This window comes from Equus przewalskii, chromosome 24, assembly GCF_037783145.1.
Source record: "Equus przewalskii isolate Varuska chromosome 24, EquPr2, whole genome shotgun sequence".
Taxonomy (NCBI): Eukaryota; Metazoa; Chordata; class Mammalia; order Perissodactyla; family Equidae; genus Equus; species Equus przewalskii.
The window spans coordinates 722,558-742,293 of record NC_091854.1 but is presented as its reverse complement, the minus strand read 5'-3'; the positions used below and the strand labels follow the sequence as shown (position 1 = coordinate 742,293).

General features: G+C 41.0%; 1 protein-coding gene across 46 annotated transcripts in view; it reads left to right on the top strand.

The window, feature by feature from the left end:
• CDC14A (cell division cycle 14A) overlaps window positions 1–19,736 on the top strand; it is a 164,350-nt gene that overhangs the window by 133,726 nt on the left and 10,888 nt on the right. For 21 of the 46 annotated variants that reach the window (XM_070592418.1, XM_070592420.1, XM_070592433.1 and 18 more), the window contains 4 exons: window positions 6,113–6,228; window positions 8,467–8,514; window positions 10,576–10,698; window positions 11,414–11,946. In XM_070592418.1, coding sequence (XP_070448519.1) covers window positions 6,113–6,228; window positions 8,467–8,514; window positions 10,576–10,698; window positions 11,414–11,864 — 738 coding nt within the window. In that variant the 3' untranslated portion in view covers window positions 11,865–11,946. Of the gene's footprint in view, window positions 1–6,112; window positions 6,229–8,466; window positions 8,515–10,575; window positions 10,912–11,413; window positions 11,947–12,935; window positions 12,947–15,979; window positions 16,172–19,736 lie in introns of those variants that run through there. The other 25 variants (XM_070592426.1, XM_008518799.2, XM_070592407.1 and 22 more) reach the window with 5 other exon arrangements.

Sequence of the window (19,736 nt, the reverse complement as noted above, 5' to 3'; positions counted from 1 at the left end):
TTCTTCCAGTCCTTTGACTTCTATTTTTACTCATTTCTATTTCAAACTCTCCTTTTATGTCATTTTTCTATTATAACTCTTCAATCTTTATTCCCTAGTGTGCTGTATTTTATCCAATAGATCTTTTCTTAATGGCACACACCAGGGCCTCCCTGGTAGCTGACTTTATCACCGTTTATTAATGTGTTGGTAAGTAGTAGGTAATTACTTTATCCAGCTGAAATCTGTGGACACGTTTTATTTTGGTTTTCATCTTGTCTATACATAGAGAACAACTGGTAGAATAAGACAAATCTTCATTCTTTACGCTATTATTTGTTCTTTAGCTAGATCATTGTCTGTAAATAAGTATACCTTTTTTTGTTTTTTTAAGATTTTATTTTATTTATTTTTATTTTATTTTATTTTTTGGTGAGGAAGATGGGCCCTGAGCTAATATCTGTGTCAGTCTTCCTCTGTTTGTATGTGGGACACTGCCACAGCATGGCTTGATGAGCGCTGTGTAGGTCCATGCCCGAGATCCCAACCCACGAACCCCACAAATCCTGGGCCGCCAAAACGGAGCGCGTGAACTTAACCACAATGCTGCTGGGCCAGCCCAGTAGATCTTTAAAAATGGTCCTTCTTTATGTATTTTAGTTTGCTCTCATTTGCTTGCCTTAATGTAGGGCAGGCTGGTATCCAAAAGAAGGAGTGCTGATGCTCAGACCCTCCAGAGGGCAATGGGGAGTCTGAGAACAGGCCCCTCTCCTTGGGGAGCAAAGATATGAGGGTCTCACCTGGACTAGGCTCCTTCACTGTTGCTCACCAGCAGCCATGTGGCTTTGTTTCAGGGAATCTGCTGCTCCCTGAGCAGCCTAGGGCGAGAGAGGACCTGCACTGGGACTCTGGGGAGAGGGGCTGGAGCCCCAGGGTATAAGGGAGGCCCGGGTTAGGTTTTCTGCATTCATCATTTATGACTGTGTTCATTATGAGGAATGAGTTTAGTATAAAAAACTCTTGATGAGTAGTCCTCAAACTGCGCCAAGTCCACCAATTCTTGGGATTGATTCATGACTCCTGATATGTGGAACTGTTTTTTCTAATATACACCCCCACCCCCCAGGTGCTTATGACCTAGTATATGTTATAGGGCCCCTAATAAATGCAGGGCTTAGTTATATTCATGTTTGTGTATCACATTCAAGATTCCTGGGGCCAGCCCCGTTGGCCTAGTGGTTAAGTTTGGCATACTCCTCTTCAGTGGCCTGGGTTCAGTTCCCAGACGTGGACCTACACCACTTGTCAGTGGCTGCTCACATGCAAAATAGAGGAAGATTGGCACAGATGTTAGTTCAGGGTGAATCTTCCTCAGCAAGAAAAAAAAAAAAAGATTCTTGGAGGCCAAAGTCCTCTTTCTTGTAGCTTTTTAGTTTTTTAATTCTGTAGTTTAGTTTAAATGTGCTTTGAATAACATTAATTACTGAGAGTTTAATTTAAATGTTTTGAATAACACTAAGTAGCATTAATTACTGAGAATTTTATAGCTTATGTGTTCTATACTTCTTAGTCCTAAAAATGCCCCAAACTTCATATAATAGTCACAGAAATAAAATAAAGGAAGACAAAAATAATGTGATTTATATTTAGTAGGTTTCTTTAGACCTGCATATCTAGATCTTCCTTCCCCTGCCACCCAGACCTGCCTTCTAAGCAGCATCGAATACCCTAATCTGATCCATCCTCTCTCCCCAGACCCCTGCAGTAGCCACTTACCTGTGCTTCCCCCCTCCTCCTGCTCCACACTCTTGACCTTCTCCAATTCATTCTCCTCACGGTAATCAACGGGGAGGAAAATTTGCAACATATTCAAATTAAGGTTTTTTGATGTAAAGAACTCTAAAAAATCAATGTGAAAATGCCATGTACCCAAATTTCAAAAAATGGGAATCTTCATGGCTGGTAAACATAAAAAAAAAGTTCTACTTCCCTAGAAATGAAGGAATCAAAATTTTAAATGATGAGATGCTATTTATGCCTATCAAGTTGTATGAGATTAAATAAGTGTACGCAGCATTAGCAAGAGTTTGGGGAATAAAAAGCTCTTACATGTTGCTAATTGGAGTTTAAAATGGTACAGCTTTTCTGGAGGGCAATTTGATAATATGTAGCAGAGGACTTAAAATGAATTTAGCAATTCCACTTCTATGAATTTATCTTAAGGCAGTCATAGGACAGTGCTCAAAACCCATGTGTGTATAGGAGGATATTTGTTGGAGCTGTTTATAGTGATGAAAGAAAACGGTAAAATAAATGAAATTTGGTATTTCTAGACAGTGGAATTTTATGGAACCATAAAGAATGATAATGTAGAGGGTGTTTTACTTTACCCTGAAACACTTCCACAATATATATATATTTTTTTTGATTTTATTTTTTTCCTTTTTCTCCCCAAAGCCCCCCAGTACATAGTTGTATATTCTTCGTTGTGGGTCCTTCTAGTTGTGGCATGTGGGACGCTGCCTCATCGTGGTTTGATGAGCAGTGCCGTGTCTGCGCCCAGGATTCGAACCAACGAAACACTGGGCCGCCTGCAGCGGAATGCGCAAACTTAACCACTTGGCCACGGGGCCAGGCCCTCCACAATATATTTTTTAAGTGAGAAAGTAAGTCACAAAGCAGCATGTATAATTCAGCCTCTTTTTGTAAGGAAGAAATATGTGAAGGGGCTATGGATAGCAGAGGGAAAGTTCTGGAAGACTATATGCTAGAATGCTAATGTGCGTTGCTTTTGACAGTAAGGATATAGGTGGTTTTAATATTTTTTTCACTCTTGTCTGTATTTTGTCATTACCTATGACAAACAAGTATTATATGGTAAATTATATGTATTTTTCTTTAGAAAAGACATGGTGTTCATCTGCGGAGGTTGAGAACTAGGACTTTGTGTGTGATGTTTTCTTTTTTCCTTGAGAGCAGAATACTTAAGTGAACTCCTTAAGAGAAGGAGCTTAAAAAAATATATAAGGGGGCCGGCCTTGTGGCCGAGTGGTTCAAGTTCCACGCGATCTACTTCTGCGGCCTGGGGTTTGCAGGTTCGGATCCCTGGTGTGGACATACTCCACTCACCAGCCATGCTGTGAAGGCATCCCACATACAAAGTAGAAGAAGATTGGCACAGATGTTAGCTCAAGGCCAGTCTTCCTCAAGCAAAAAAAGAGGAGGATCGGCAATGGATGTTAGCTCAGGGTAAATCCTCTAAAAAAAAAAAAAAAGAAAAAGTAAAATCTGGCTAGTTGGATGCATGGCCATTGCAGTATTTTTGTCATTTTCCTCATGTTTGAATTGTATTATAATTAAAAAAGAAGACTTGACCTTCAAGATTCACAATAGAGTGGGAGACAAAAACACATGTAAAGTAACTATAATGTAAAATATACTGTTAATTTTTTTGTTTAACTGTAGATCTTTTAAATTAGTATTTATTTTTTCAAATAATACATGACTACACTTTTAGAAATATCAAAAAGTATTGAATTCTAATTAAAAAATGCCAGTCCCCTATCCCACCTTTCTGTACCCCTAGACCCACTCCCAAAGTGGGGAAACTCTAAGCAAATTATACTAATATTTTCACTGTCATATTTCTAAATATTTTGCTTATAATGTTATTTTAGAAAAATTTATTAATTTTGGACATTTTTCTATTGCTTCCTGGTTATGGTAGATGGCATTTAGCTCTCCTACCTTACTGTCACCTTACTCCCCCTAGCTTCCCAGTATAGCTATATCATACGTTTTGGTTAAACCCAATAATGTGTACATTATTACTATGTAAATGTTGTTCACTGTTAAGCTTAGTTGTCCACTAGGACTGTTTTCTTTGTTGAACTCTCTTTGTTTTTCCTAGCGTTAATTGCCCTTTTTATTTGCATAGTTTTCTATGTATTTGGGAAAAGATAATGCTACTCTCATCCCACCCTCCGCCTCCCCCCCCCAACAAATTGTGCCAAGCAATTTAAAATTTTTTCAAAATCTCAACACAGCAAAAAAATCTTACCAAGTCCTGTCTTTTCCTGAAGACACTTCTTTCCTGCCTGGCCTGGTTGTTCTCTGGCCTGAGTATGTTGTTCTGACCTGCAGCCTTCTCTTCACGCTCTCCAGTTGAACCCATTATTTTCCTGGCCCTCGTGTTGTCTTCTTTCCTTTTTCCTGAAGCACATTCTGTAAGAGTTTTCTTAGAAAGATTGTGTAGGGTGTAAATTTTTGTACCTTTGTTCTACTTTTATACTTGACTGATAGGTTGAATTTTAGAATTCTAGATTGAGGATCACTTTTCCTTAGAATTTTGAAGGCATTTCAGAGCTGGGAACACAAAGACCCTTCCAGTTGGGTGGACAAACCAGCTTTCCTGGCTTTCCCACGAAGGTGCCCGTTAGGCAATGAAACTGACTGCTTGGAATGAGGATCCTGTCAAATCCTTCAGGAAGCTTTCCTTGCGTATCTCATCATTGCTTGTATACGTCTTGGCCTCGCCCTATATTCTGGAGACTCTGGCTATGTGCTGGTCCTTCCATCAGGTACAAGCACCAGGTAACAACACAAAATATTGAGGAGTGGGTGCAGCTAAGCTCACCTTCTCCGGTGTACCATCCCGCTAGCAAGCCTAGCCTTCAGGCCTTCCTGGTTTCTATTCCTGCAGGCTTCCTTGGGTGGAAATGGATTCCTCCCCCACTGGGATTGTATGGACAGAGATGAATGATATAACCTATTCCTGGAGACTTTGTGGACAGGCAACTTAGAACTCTAAGAGAATCCTCTGACGTTAAGGTTTCATGATCTTGTGACTGTTGAACTGGTGTTTCTTGCCAGGATGACTCTTGCTGTGATCTTATCCTGCTTCACTGGTACTCATTCTTTAAGACTCAGCTAAGGGATTGGCCTCCTCTAGGAAACTCTCATCTTCATCATTCTCATTTCTTCTTCTTTCCTATTGGCTGTGTGCTTTTTATGTCTTTTTTAAACTCAGAGCTGTAGTAGTGAGGTGTGGTCTTTTTACCCAGGGCATGCATACTGAGTCCCACATGTATCCATGGAACCCAACATAGGTGGCAGAGAATGGAGAGGTATTTTGATCCAGGAATGGCTGTCAGAAATGACTAGAATGTGACAGAAGGAAGTATATTTTTGTGTATTCTTCATGAAATTAGAGTTCTAGCTTTGAAGAGGAGAGGGGACTATTATGGCTAGAAGGGATCTTAGCAAATTCAAGCCCTTTGATATTTTCAGGTGAGGAAATGGGCAAAATGCATCCTTTACTGGTGCAATGTTAGTGTGCTGTGGCAGATATTTTAGAAAGAACATTGCATCTGGGGGCAAGAAATCTGATTTTAAAATCATAGCTCTGTCATGAAGAGTTTGGGGGAACTTGGGCAATATTTTTAACTTCCATAAGCACCTCCTTTTTTTTCATCTTTAAATTAAGGTTAACAGTGCCTTCCCCGCTGGTTGTGAGAATTAAATGTGTGCTGGCATGCAAAAAGACCTAGCATGGTACTTATATTTTTCAAACTCTAAGACTTTTTTCAGCAGGAAACACACTTTCCCAATTAGTAAGCTTTAACTCTTTCTGGAAATGTCTTGAGTGCTTTTACTAGTGTTAATAAGTTTCAGTATAGATACCCTAAATTGTTTTATCTTTCATTTTTGTTAACAAGTTATGAATTTGAAGTGCTGGATCCTGGTAGTATCTGGAAGCGTATTTGTACTGTGTCTCTTGAGCTAGCCTATGTCTGAGTTATATTCCAAAGCATGATTTTATCTGTGTGAAAGTCTCTTCAGTTGTGGTCCATGTAGCAAACAGCTCCTTTTAAATTTTACCACATTCACATCTGTGCTTCACTGATTTGCAGTTTGACTCGTATGTTTAATTGGCGAATAGTCGAGCATTCTTTAGTGTATAAGTGGACACTGCTGAATTCATAGTGCACTAAAGCTATTTAAAATAATCTATATTAAGATAATCTATATAAAATATGTCTATATGAGATACTCTATAATCTATTAAGAAATCTATATAAAACAAAATTATTCATAATGACCTTTCTATGGAACATGCATTTTTTTTTTCCAGAATAATTTTGAAGAGGATGAAGATGTGGAAATGAAAAATAGTATAACCCAGGGAGACAAACTACGTGCCTTAAAAAGTCAGAGACAACCACGCTCCTCACCATCCTGTGCTTTTAGGTAGATCCATTTTAAACTCTTTTTTATGCTTGAGGAAGATTGTCACTGAACTAACATCTGTGCCAATCTTCCTCTATTTAATGTGGGATGGCTGCCACAGCATGGCTTGACAAGCGGTGCTAGGTCTGTGCCTGGGATCCGAACCTGCAAACCCCCAGCTGCCGAAGCAGAGCACATCAACTCAACCTCTATACCACTGAGCCGGCGTCTTAAACTCTTAAATTTATATTGTCCTTTCATTTGTGGATAGAATATTTAATCCTCTCTTTTGAATGTCATTCTATGAGTACCCCGTTTACGTCTCGTTTTTTGGTTTATCACCATTTTGAATTGTGTATTGTTTTATCACTGTGGTGAGTAGCTAAGTTTTAGGAGCTTATTGAAAGCAACGGCTGCATCTCAGTCTCTGGACTTCTGCATTAAACTGCTAAGCAGTTGGTTGTATCTGGGACTCTGTTTCAAGTTCCATTTGGAATTCCCTTTCCCGTGAGTGGGGTTCCTGTCTTGTGGTGAATCCTCACAGGTGTGCTGAGACTTTTTTGTTAAATCTAGAGTGTGCAGAAAAGTACTGTATGCCAAGCTTTGGTGTATCCTGACTCCTTAGCCTTACCTTCTATTTTTAAGAATTGAATAAGCATTTCCTGTCTGTGCTTGTAAAGTTATAAACCATCTTCATTTCGAGGTGTGAAATTACTCATCAGAATCAATTGATGGGACTTGACTTCTAACCACAACATTTGAAACCTACTGATAGTTCAGATTAGGTTAAAAAAAAAAGGTTTCAGAATCAATGTAGGTACAAAAATCTGTAGATATTATTAAGATTCCTTATTGTAATGAAAGAAGTAGCAAGTCCACAAATGAATATAATTGGAAATAGCTACTTTTCTTTGACTTTTAAGTGAGAGACAAGCATACCAGGAAGAATGTTTCGCCAGTATGACAAATGTCAAACAGACTCACAGGGAATTTAATTTCCGTGTGTTATTTGGGAGCATTATAGCACTTAAGTCAGATTGGGTCTGGTCACACCATTGCCTGGGCCTTGAGTCCTGGTTTCCTGACTTGAGAAATAAAGGTTCATACAGCTCAGAGTGGAGTTAATCATTTTCTATAGTAAGATGAGAAGATGGGATAGCAAGCCTGGTGCTTCCTAATAACCACCAACTGCCACTAGAAAATGCAAGAGATGTACCATTTGCTGAGTGGCAGCTATGGGCCAGGAGCCATGTTAGGTGCTTAGTTTGGATATGAGGATTAACTGAGATAACGCAAAAGCTGTGCATCGTCACCCACGTTTGAGTGGGTTGCTAGGAGTTAGAGAGGTTAAATCCTTCCCAGTGGAGTGGAGTTAGAATGAGCTGATATTCAAACCCAGCACTGTTCAAAGTCTGTGCTCTTTTCACTGTGTATATGACCTAAGTCAGTGGAAGGGTCTTCAAGATCGATTTACATTGCCAGTCTCTTTTATTCACCATTTACTTCTTTGAAATTCCAAGAAATTACTTTATATTGATTAAAATTAGTTTCAAACAGATTTATATTTGATTCTTTTCTCTTTTTTTTTGGTGAGGAAGATTCACCCTGAGCTAACATCTGTGCCAGTTTTCCTCTGTTTTGTGTGTGGGGTGCCTCCAAAGCATGGCTGACGAGTAGAGTAGGTCCACGCCCAGGATCTGAACCTGTGAACCCAGGCGGCTAAAGTGGAGTACGTGGAAGGTTAACCACATGGCCACAGGGCCAGCCCTTCTTTGATTCTTAAGAAATCATAAGGGGGAGGCAGGGATAAGTTAGAGTATAACTTGGCAAATAAATAGGCTAAAAAAGTGAGAGAATCTCCACAACACAAATTTTAGAAGGCTCGTTCCAGTATGGTTTTTCTATTTTCTTTGTCTTCTCAGAAAGTTTCTTACTTTTTTGGAATGTAGTTTTTCTTAACAGCATCATGGTACCATCACCAAACATTTTTCACCCTGAGTGGATGCAATACCACCTTCTGCTTAAAAAGCCATTTGCTGTAAATGAAATGCAAGATGAAACAGAATGACTAATAGGGATTTCCTGCTGTTTCTAGGGTTTATTTTATAAAGTGAATAAGTCCTCATATCTATTTGCAAGGTTTTTCCCTTTTGCCAATTTAATATTTTTAGTCATCTGACTCCGTATGGTGTCCCTTTTGGTCTTCGCTTAACTGTGTGAACCTGGTGATGTTTGAGCACTTGTGTTTGATTTCCGCAGGTTGGATGATATGAAAGGGCCCCCAAGAGCGGTGTCCCAGCCTTTCAGGTACTGTTAATGAGGTTGAATTTCTAGTGGCTTGTAAATAAATGCTATCTTTTAGATACATTTCCCAACCCTTAAACTGATAAAAACAGACGGCACACAGCTTTTCGCTTTTTAAATTCTTTCCTTTCTGTTCCAGATCGTTATGATACCCTTTATTTTTAATGCTCACTGTGGAAAGGATTTTTGTTTTACCGAAGTGCCCACAGGGCTGTGTGTCTGTGGTAGTGATGTCAGTGTCCTCTGGGCTCCCAGCACGTGGTGGGACCTCTAATAAACTACAGTTGCTCTGCAACATGCCTTTCAATCTCATGATAGATTTTGCCTTGAGTTTTTAACATTTCTGTTAGTCCTCTTTCCTCCTATTTTGCATGAATTTGTTCCCCTCCTTTATTTTCTAGTTTTATGTCCTTCCCTGTCCTTCATTTGAGGAGGAAACATTAGTGTCTTTCTCTAGAAAAATGTCGCCGAACACTCCCTGGGTGGTATCAGGGTACCAGTGGTACCAGGAGCCAGTGGAGGGCTTGGTGAGGCCAGTAGAAACATTTGGCCCAAACTGTTGATGAGATAGAGGCAAAAAAGCTGACCCATTCCTCACCTCTGGTTCTTATTCACCCTTAGGTTTTAGGGTTGTTTAGTGCAGGTACATCTGAGTGAGGCCAGACTTCTCCAGAAGCTTGAGCTGTTTTCCTTGTACAACTTTTCCCATCACTGTTTTAGAGGCAAACTATGTCATAAGCTGCTGTTTGCAGGAGGATGATGAAGGAAAGAGTCTATAAGTAATTAAGCTTTTCTATAGCAGATAGAAAAACAAGGTCCAGCTCCATTAAATGACTTGTCCAGGATAAAATGGATTTGGTATTAAAACCATGACCAGGCCCTGGCTGTCGAGATTTGAATCAAGTTTTCCTTTTTGTGCACTCAGCAAACGTTTATTGAACAGCCACTCTGAGTCTGGCACTGTGCTGGCCACTAAGAATGGAAATGAGAGACAGTTCTTTGCCCTTGATGGAGCTTATATGAAGGGAAATAGACAAATATCCGACAGTGGAATAGGTTGAAGAGCTGTGATTTATTATGAGAGTAGTATGATGAAACAGGATGCTTAAGCCTGGGAATTCAGTGAAGGCCTCCTGTAAGAGGTGCCAGCTAATTGGACCATTAAAGGATGAGCAATAGGAGTGCGTCAGATGGAGGTGGAAGAGAAGAGGTGGAGGGGAGGTAAGGAGAGGAGAAGATGCCCTGGCAGGAAAAATAGCACATGCCAACTGGACAAAGATATGAATGTGGTCCATTCAGGAGCTCTGGTCATTTTGTGTAGCTGGAGTACAGGTGTCTCATGGGAAAGTGTAGACAGAAAGACTTGTTCAGAGAGGCTAATGCCTGATTTGGGAGGGTTTTATAAGCCAAGTCAAGGAGTTTTGCCTTTCTGGGCACCGAGGAAAGATTAAATGGCTTAAACAGTGAAGCAACACCATTAAATATTTTGGATTCCCTGGAAGCTATTCAGAATTTGAATTTTAAAAAATAAGATTAAAAGATGCTACTCTAGTAGTCAGGGATAAGAATAATAATAGCCTCCCCGAGGGCAGTTGCAGAGTGGAAGGGAGAGGATAGACTTAAAATATAAAGATGTAGTAAATCTAAGGACATGGGAGGAATGAATGCCGCGGCAAGGAAGGAAAGTGACCCGGCATGGCCGGATTGTGCTAAAGGGCAGACCCGGGATCCTGGATTTGAATCCCAGCTCTGCCACTCGCTCATCCTTTGGATGAGGAGCTTTTCCTCTGGGCCTCCGTTTCCTCCCTTGCAGAGCGGTACAGCATCTTAGCTGCAGAGGGATGTCATTAGGATGAGCTGAGGTAAGTAAGGTCTGTAAGGTGCTCAGTACAAGGCCTGGCACATAGTGAGGGCTCTGTCAGTGTTGGCTGCTGCTGCTATCACCATTTTTAGGACCTGCCATGATGATTTTAATGTTTATTAGTTTATCTTGTTCTAGTTGATTGCTGAATGTTAAGATGATACAGCTTTTGTGTGACACTTGGCCCATTTTTCTCCACAAAGATCGAGTTCTTCTCCACAAGGATCTGCGTCTACCTTGAAGACCTCAAAAGTGGCTTTGTCTCCTTCAGCGACAGCCAAGAGGATAAGCAGAGGCTCTTTGTCCTCAGGTGCTGGCGTCAGAAGGTAATTTCTCTCTCTCTCTCTTCTGAGGTACTAGCGGGGAGTAAAGGAATTCTGCAGCAAACAATGAGTTTGGCTGAAGTTTGTCAGAGGAGGGGACCACGGAGAAGGGGAGAAACCACAACAGGCTCTGTGACCATCTGGGGCTTCTGTTCCTGTGTCAAATTGCAAGGGACAAGGCTGTGGAGGGAATACTGTATAGCATCCCTTTCTGTGGTAGGTCTCCAGCTTGTCTAACATGATCCAGAAAACAGAGTTCAGTTGCACATACTAATGATGTATGGTGTTGTCATTTCTCCCCTGCTGTGTATGGACGGAAGTAAAATGGGTGGGGACGTTTGGTAGAGTCGTGTGAAGGAATATATATAAGTTAAATCTTGTACTTAGTCTGCTTTTACTCTCCCATTATGTACCCCTTTTCATTTACCTCCTGCTTTGGATGAATAGGACGCCCAGATGTTCTATTTCAAGATCTCTGGTCAAAGTGGTTTAGCCAGCTCCTTGGGTCTTAATTAACTGCTTCTGATGGAGGAAATTGGCATGTGTAATGAAAGGCTGTATAGAATATTGCCACAAGCGATAAAGAAGCCTTTCTGTCACCGTTTGCCTTGATCAGCGCTGTCTTCATCACATTCCCCTGGTGTCATCATTCTGTGTTTAGAAGCGTGAGGATCCATTGCTGTCTCTGTTTTGCCCCTCACCTGTGTTTTCCATTCAGCTTTTCCATAAACTCCCGGCTGGCCAGTTCTCTTGGGAACTTGAACGCTGCCATAGATGATCCAGAGAACAAGCAGACCTCCTCGACCTCGAAGTTGGGTTTCGTAGCCAACCCCTTCACCAACCTCTTGAATGGCAGCTCCCAGGCGCCCGCCAGAAATTGCCCCGAGCTCAACAACAACCAGTACAGCCGGAGCAGCAGCAGCAGTGGGAGCCCCCTGAGCACCCAGCCGAGCACCCAGGGCTCCAAGACCGAGGAGCACGCCACCGCCCTCCGGCCCTCCTACACCGGCCTGTCTTCTTCCTCAGCAAGATTCCTGAGCCGCTCAATCCCAGTAAGTTCGCAGACACCACCTCTTGGCCCTCAGAACCCTGAACGCAACTTTTGTGCCTTGCCCTCCCAGCCGAGGCTGCCACCCAAGAAATTTAATAGCGCCAAGGAAGCCTTCTGATCGATGCCTTCCCTCTGTGCTGTGCAACTGTCCATGCACGTCCATTCTGCTGGCTCCTCTTCAAGTAAATGCCAAGTTCCAACCGGGTTTCTTTCTTCCTTCTTTTTCTTCTCCTCCCCCTACTCCTTTTTAAGTGGTTTCTTTTAGAGAGGAAATAGCTTTCATTCCCTTCATCAAGAACACTGTTGAGTTAAGTTAATTTTTAGTTAAGTTTTCAAATCACTGTGACTATCTGGTGCAAAGCCAGGAGCTGATTCGTGTGATAGACAGTATTTGCTTTGGCTGTGGTGGCGGTCGGAATCATGGCTTTTTCTGTATCGTGTATTAATGAATGCATTTTGGAATATTTAAATGGGGAAGGTGCTGAATGAACAGTATCTTCTCAGGACTACCCATTTGCCCCTTGAATATCTCACCTCCTGCAGAGAACTGAGCCAGAATTAATTAAATGGCAAGTGGAAGGTGTTTCTAAGGAACGCTTATAGATAGGCACCTGGGATGTAGGGGAGGGGAAGGCAGAGGACCAGGATGGAAGCTCTCCAAACACATTTTACCCATCTGCTCTTTATTTAGGTTACCAAGCCCCCTTTTCAACCAGTAACCCCTGTTAGGGTATAATCTGTTGGTTTACCCCCTGCTAGGAATCACTTTAGTCACTTATTTTGATTGCCTCAAAGGGAATTGAGATCTATGGGAATCCATGGGATCTATGAGTTTTGGTCTGAGAGAACAAGGACAAAATGTAAAGCAGAAATAGATCCCACAGATGAAGGAAATGTGAATCAGTGTCAGAATGCATCGTTGATTCCACCCGGGGCACATGCAAGCTCCGGGTGTCCTGGGAAGGCTGCGTTCTGGCACCCTTCATGCCCACTGTTCTGGAACATTTCCTCAGCCATTATCTAGGGAGAGGCTGATTTCTGCAGGGGAGAAGAAGGGCTGAGGAGAAGCCGGTGGCAGTGGCCTCTCCTGGCCCACTCAGCAAAGCAGTAGCCCCAAGGCAAGAGTTAATAGGACCCACTTTCCTTAAAATGGCAGTTTAGAAACCACTTTTCTAACATGAGGATGCAGTGTGCATGTGTGTGTATGCGTGTGTGTGTGTGTTTGTTGGACTCGTTACCACTCCCATCCCTGCCTCAGGCCTCTTTTCAAAGTTTTTTTCTATCCACACACAGTCCTTTCTGGCATTTATACTTTTCCTCATCTGATTTTATTCTGAGTGATGTTTTTCAACATTATTTTGGATTCCTGTGTAAATTAGGGCCCCAGCCTACCTCACCTCTTAATTTGACACTAATCCCACTATGTTATGAGTATATATGTGTCAGTTAAACTGGAATCCTTATAACTGGGGTTAGATGGAAAATGCTAGTGTGTTTACATTTTCCTAACTAGGTTTACAAGTCATAGACTTCACAGCAGGTGTTGAGTTCAGTCAATATTTTCACAGACTGATTGTGGGTCAGCCTCTTTTTCAGACCTGGGTATAGGTCTTTCCATTTTCAGAAAAAAGTGTAATACTTATGGATATATGGATAATTATATAAATATCTTGCAGATTTCACGGCTAAAGGTTTTGTGTAATCCACATTTATAGCTGAATACCAGAAGCACTGGTAGTTTGACAAGAATAACATTCTACTTTTTCTGGCTCTCTGAATTCCTCTTTGCTAGTGCGAGCTTGCTTTAGATGATCATTGATACCCCTCCCATGTTTATATAACTTAATTTTGGTTTCGTCCCATGTTTTGTTATTTTTCTTCACCTCTCCTCCTTCTCCTCCTCCACCTTCTGGCCCGAATAGAATGACTTTCCAATAATTAAATTTAAAGTAATAGTCTGTGTGGGCGGCTGCTGCGATTCCCCTCTTTTCCCTCTTAAATTTGTCATCTTATTGTAAAGAAAAGCATTTATAAATACAATTGCCAGCATGACAACATCTTCCTCCCTCTCACCCTCCTGAGAAGTCAGAAGGAGCAGGTCTCCCGTAGCTGACTTTCCTTCCTTTGTCTTTGCCTAGAAAACCTCTGGAGGAAGGAGGGCTCCAAGTCCTACCCCTGCTGGCTTGCTGGCAGAAGGTCTAATTAAGATGGAAATTCCCATTTCATGTGGAATAAGAGTAGGAGGTTGTGAGTTTTTTTCATTCATCAGTCCAATGCAGCTTTTCTCATTGCTGTGGGCTTCTTGTCCTTCTTTCCAGTGCTTCTGAAGATGTGGGACATGTGACCCTTGAAGAACTAGGAATAAATCACTCAACAAAAATGTTTTTAAGTCCTTAAGTAGGAAATGAAGTCTATTTGGCAATATCCTCTCAATACCTTTAAGAAAGACCCAGAGACTCCTAGGGGATGGGGTGGCGGGTGTTTAGAGGGTGTCTAATATTTTAAAAGCTACAATTAGCATCTCTTTTGAAAGCTGCAATTGCTCTCTCACTTTATGCAGCAATTCAGCCCCCAGAAAAATGTAAAAGTGATTTCCGTGTTCTGTCATTAAATGCTTTAACACAGAAAACAAGAACAGATTTTAAGGAATCCTTATGGTTGTGACAGAATGTTGAGAAACAGTCAGATCTTATTTGTATTTATTTGGCCTCTTCTGTTAGTCTTGAGGTTTCTGCTGCCCAGTGCAATGTGCAAGGTTTCGTTTTGGTTGACCCACTTACTGTGAAAAATCAGTTTTTCCTCTCTGACGTTCAGAGGAGTTTTGAAATACTTAAGAAATGAGGGACGTGTGATTATGGTGTGGGTGGGGTGGAAGTATTTTATTAAATCGAAATTACTTGAGGTATCTGTCTTGAATATTTGCTCTGATTTATTTCTAAGAGCCTTTCCAGTGAATTGCTCTTCATCTACGTTGTCCTTACGTGACCCTGCAAGTCTATGTTAGGTCATGCTGCTTCCACCATAAGCTTGTCTTGTACCCAGCCTTGGTCTTCATTGCGATACTCATCTCACTCTGCATTTTAATCATCTGCTCATTTGTCTGTATCCTCCACTGGACTGTAAGCTCTGTGAGGGCAGGCATTGTACCTCTGTTTTTTATAGTTATATGTCTGTCCCTAGCATATAGTAGACACTCTAAGTATTTCTTGAATAGATATATGGATGGTTGGATGTTTAAATGAATGAATGTGGTAAGAATTATTGCTTCTATTTTAAAGATAAATAACTTGAGGGTTTGAGAGGTTAAATGTTTTGCCCCAGATTGTGCCACAAATATGTAGCAGGGCCATAATTTGAACCTAGGTCAGTTAGACTCCAAAAAGCATATTCTTTTGATTATATGCTGTCGTGTATATACTGTGGTAGGTGTTTGAAAAATCTAAATGATATCTCATTTTGCCATGAAGGATCAGGGAAAGCTGTGAAGAAGGGGTAGCATTTTAGTTAGGCTTTTGGAGGGTGATTAGGAGTCTGCTAGTAATCTAGTGCTGAAAATAGGAAAAGGAGGAAAGGCCATTTCAGGCAATTGGAACAGCAAGAACAGGGCACATCCTTAGTATTGTAGTTAAGTTCTTAGATTCTGAAAACAGGTAGACCTGAGTCAAATCCTATTTCTGCCGCTTCCTCCTGGTGAGTACTTTAGCAAGTTATTTAACCTCTCTAAGCCTCCGTAAAATGGGGATAATAATCAGGGGCAGATCTAGGTTTTGTGCACCTTGATACTTATACAATTTGGTGGGACCTGTTTAAGATAAAGAATACAAAATATTTATTTTGTAAATTTTTATACAAACATATGACTACGTACTTTGAAAGGGGTTTGTGTGACTGTGGACCTTGAAGCTTATGTGGTAAGGAACGAATGGTGTGGCTGTGTTCCAGTAAAACTTCATTTCCAAATGAGGTGGTGGGCTGGATTTGGCCCGTGGGCGGTAGTTTGCCCATCCCACTTTAAAGCATTTCCAGGTAATAGATACTGATCCTATCATCTTACTCTCCTGTTCAAAAGTGACCAGTGACCCCCTAATGCTAGAACATGAATCCCGAATTCCTTTGCTGAGCTTTCAGGACCTCTGTACTCTGTTCCTCTTATTGTATCTTTGTACATTACTTACCCTGCTTGTCCCTGAATGGGTTTTCCCTGATCCTCTTCCCCAACTATGTTCTCGCCTATGTCCTGTCCTTTGGGAAGCCCTTTCTTGGAAGCTCCCTGCCCTCTTCACCAATTTCTCATCTTTGAAGACATATATTACCATCTACTCTCTGACTCTTTCCTCAAAAAGTTGAACCCACCCAACGTTTTCCTTTTTAACCTCTGTTCCCATTCGTGATGAAAATTTAGTGCTTTATTTTATCCATATATGACATAGCTGTTTACTTACATGAGCATCTGTATTTGTTTATGTATTGTCCTTATATACAAGACTTGTCTCCAAATTTTAAACTTTCTTTGTGCAGACATTTCATAAAGTTCTTATTTATATTTCATGGTTTCTAACACAGTGCTAGACACAGAAGGAAATCAAAAATACTTATTTGGTTTAAAGTTGAAAAGAAAATTGAAATGAAATATTGTGTACTTACTGCTTTGCCTTGGCATTCTCCTTGTGACACAGTTGACGCTGGCTCCAATGCAGTTCCTGGTCCCAGTGGTCAAAGCTGTTTTTTTCGAGGGGGAGGAAGATTAGCCCTGAGCTAACATCTGCTGCCAATCCTTCTCTTCTTGCTGAGGAAGACTGGCTCTGAGCTAGCATCCATGCCCATCTTCCTCTACTTTATATGTGGGACGCCTACCACAGCATGGCTTGCCAAGCAGTGCCATGTCTGCACCCGGGATCCAAACCGGAGAAACCCGGGCCGCTGGGCCGCCGAAGCAGAACGTGTGCACTTAACCACTGCGCCACCGGGCCGGCTCCCAAAGCTGTTTCTATACCCAGCTTGTTAGTCTGCTCTTTGGGTTTGAAGACTCTGGATGAGTTCTCCCTCTCAGATTTGACGAGTGTCAGAACAACCTTGGTAGCCTACCAATAGAGAAAGTCTTTCTGTTTTCTAGCAGCAGATGGAATATGTTTTTTTAAAGGAATTATTGTTCCTTAAAGCAGGACTTGGAATAAGATAAAAATGTTAGATCTAGCTTGGTAAAATAACCAGTTTGATGAAAATCTCCTGAGTCATTGGCACACGGTTCATTTTTACCTGGGAGTAATGTTAGTGTGACAGTGATGACCTGTTTACTGATTGTCTGAACTTCCATTCCCAATAAAATGCTCCTACTGTCCAGTGGTATGTAATAGCTTTCTTTGATTTAAACTTGATGTCTTTTCCCTCTGCCTGTTCTCCATGTTAAAAACGGTCATCCTGTCCTGATTTTATTTTATTGTATTTATTTTATTTTTTTTGAGGAAGATTAGCCCTGAGCTAACTGCTGCCAATCCTCCTCTTTTTGCTGAGCAAGACTGGCCCTGAGCTCACATCCGTGTCCATCTTCCTCTGCTTTATATGTGGGACGCCTACCACAGCATGGCGTGCCAAGTGGTGCCATGTCTGCACCAGAGATCCGAGCTGGTGAACCCCGGGCCACTAAAGTGGAACATGCGCACTTAACCGCTGCGCCACCGGGCTGCCCCCTCCCTGTCCTGATTTTAAATATAATGTTTAATCACAAAGATTAAACATTATATTTAATTAAATATTAAGCATTATATTTAATATTGAAGATTAGTACTACCTTTCTAAGCTGCTGTGGTTTTTCCATCTCTCCTCTTTGTTGTGGCATTGCCTTAAATTTAATGCCATTTTTCAGCTAAGGGATGCTAATAATACCAAGAAAAGAACATGAGGTCAATTTCAGTATTGTACAACATCTTTGTTATTCATTCAGCATTGGTATTCCCAAGGGGACTTGGGAATGTTACTTGACAATTAAAGCATCAAATTATTTTGAGGTCAGCATAGTTCAGATAGTGCCTTTAAATTTGCATATAAGCTATTTAGGTACACACAGTGTTTGCAGATAGAGCTAAGGGTAATTTAGGTTTCCACTGTTAAATAGTGGTCTACATTACTTTGCTGTGTAAAGCCTGTCTGCTCTCTTTGACTTTCCATTTGAAAGAACTCTTTCAAACACGGAACTTGCTTTAATCTCAAATACGTTGGAGTTATTTATTGCCTTGGTTGTTCAACTTTGACACCTTCTTTCTTATATCTTGTCAATAATACTGCTAAGTCAATATAAAAGAGTCTTATTTTAATCTTTATTTATTTTGGCCAAGAGTAAAAATGAGTAAGTGCTTTTCATATATGTATAAAGGCTTATCCACTTTTTAAAAATTTATCTAATATTTATATGAGTCTTCACCATGAGTGCTGTACTGTTTTCATGGAGGAAGGTAAGAAAGAGTATAAGCCATTGTCTTCCACTGGATTGAAAGCTCTGTGAGGGTATCTTCTCACTTAATTGATCTTCTACCCTCATTTTTCTGGTCCCTTCTACCTGTCTTTGCACTGCTGCTAAAATCTGCCTAAAATACCAGTTTCTAAATGTCATCCTTTGCTTAAAAAGCTTCTGTGATTGAAGAATAAAAACAATTATTATAAGATTTTTCTCTTTTTCCTTGAATTTCTGCAGTTTCATCATAATATGTCTAGATATGGATTTGTTATAGTTTATCCTTTTTGGCCTCAGTGTGTGCTTTCAATCTCAGAGTGAATGGCTTTTTCAATTCTGGAAAATTCTCAGCCATTATCTTTTTCGATATTACTTTTCTGTCTTTTCCCCTACTCTCTCCTTCTGCATTACCCCCTAGACTTACATTGGAGCCTTTTAATGTGTCCTCAGTATTTCTCACCTTCTATTTTATATTTTTAAATTCCTATTGCTCTAGCTGTGTTCTGATTGAGTCCTTCCTATTATTTTCCAGTCCACTAATTCTCTTTCAACTGTGTCTGTTCTGGAATGTATCCCCAACCTACTGCGTTTTGATTTCAATGGCTGTATCTTTCATTTCCAGCATTTATAATTCGTTCTTTGTGATAGCCATCTGTTTTTTATTTGGACCTGCCTATTTTTGTCTCATAATTTCTTTTTCTTTTTTTGGGTATTCTTCATTTTTCCACCTCGAGGATCTCAGACGATAGGTCATTTTGAGATTGCTTTTTTATTTGCATTTCAGCCTGTGAGAATTCATCTCTTGGTTGCAGGCTTTGTCAGTTCTCTTGATGTTCATATTCCTTGTGTGTTTTAGAATTTTCTTTTGTAGGTTCACACCGAATGGGAGTTTTCTCTTTCTCTGCCCTCTCTCTGTGTTTTTCCCTCCTCATCTACTGGCTTTCTTCTTGGCTCTACTTGGCCCCTGGGTCTTCCAGTCTAGAAACAGATCTTAATCACCGAGGTTCTTTTCCCGGGGTGAGCTTGGCAGGCTGGCTTCTCAGGCAGGGCTGCATAAACCCTGGCCCGAGGGCAGTGGTTGCAGCTTCCTCAGCCTCTTTCGTGGGTGGGAGAGCCTGACCCCAGTCCCAGTTTCAGGCTTGACCCCAGCTCCAGTTTCATTCCTTGGCCTGTGTACCCCGAGGAATGGACAACCCAGTCACCTCTGCCAGCTTCCAGCTCTGTAGCCAGTGGCTTGCCACTGTGCCTTGGTTTGTTTCTGGGCCATAAAAATGTTGCTTTTACTTTTGCATCTGGGCCTTGGATCCCCACTGAGTTGGCTGATAAACTTGAGGTTAGAAACATGATGTTCGAAAACATAGTCTCTTATTTTTATCTTCATGGCATCTAGCATTGGACTCTGCTTATGTAGGCTTATGATTATTGGTTTATTTATTCCATACTGTCACCTTTTCTAATACTGAGTAGGTCATTTATTTCTTTCCAAAACTTGAAATTTACTGTGTGTATGTGTAAGATGTTTAACCCAGAAAGGCATATTTT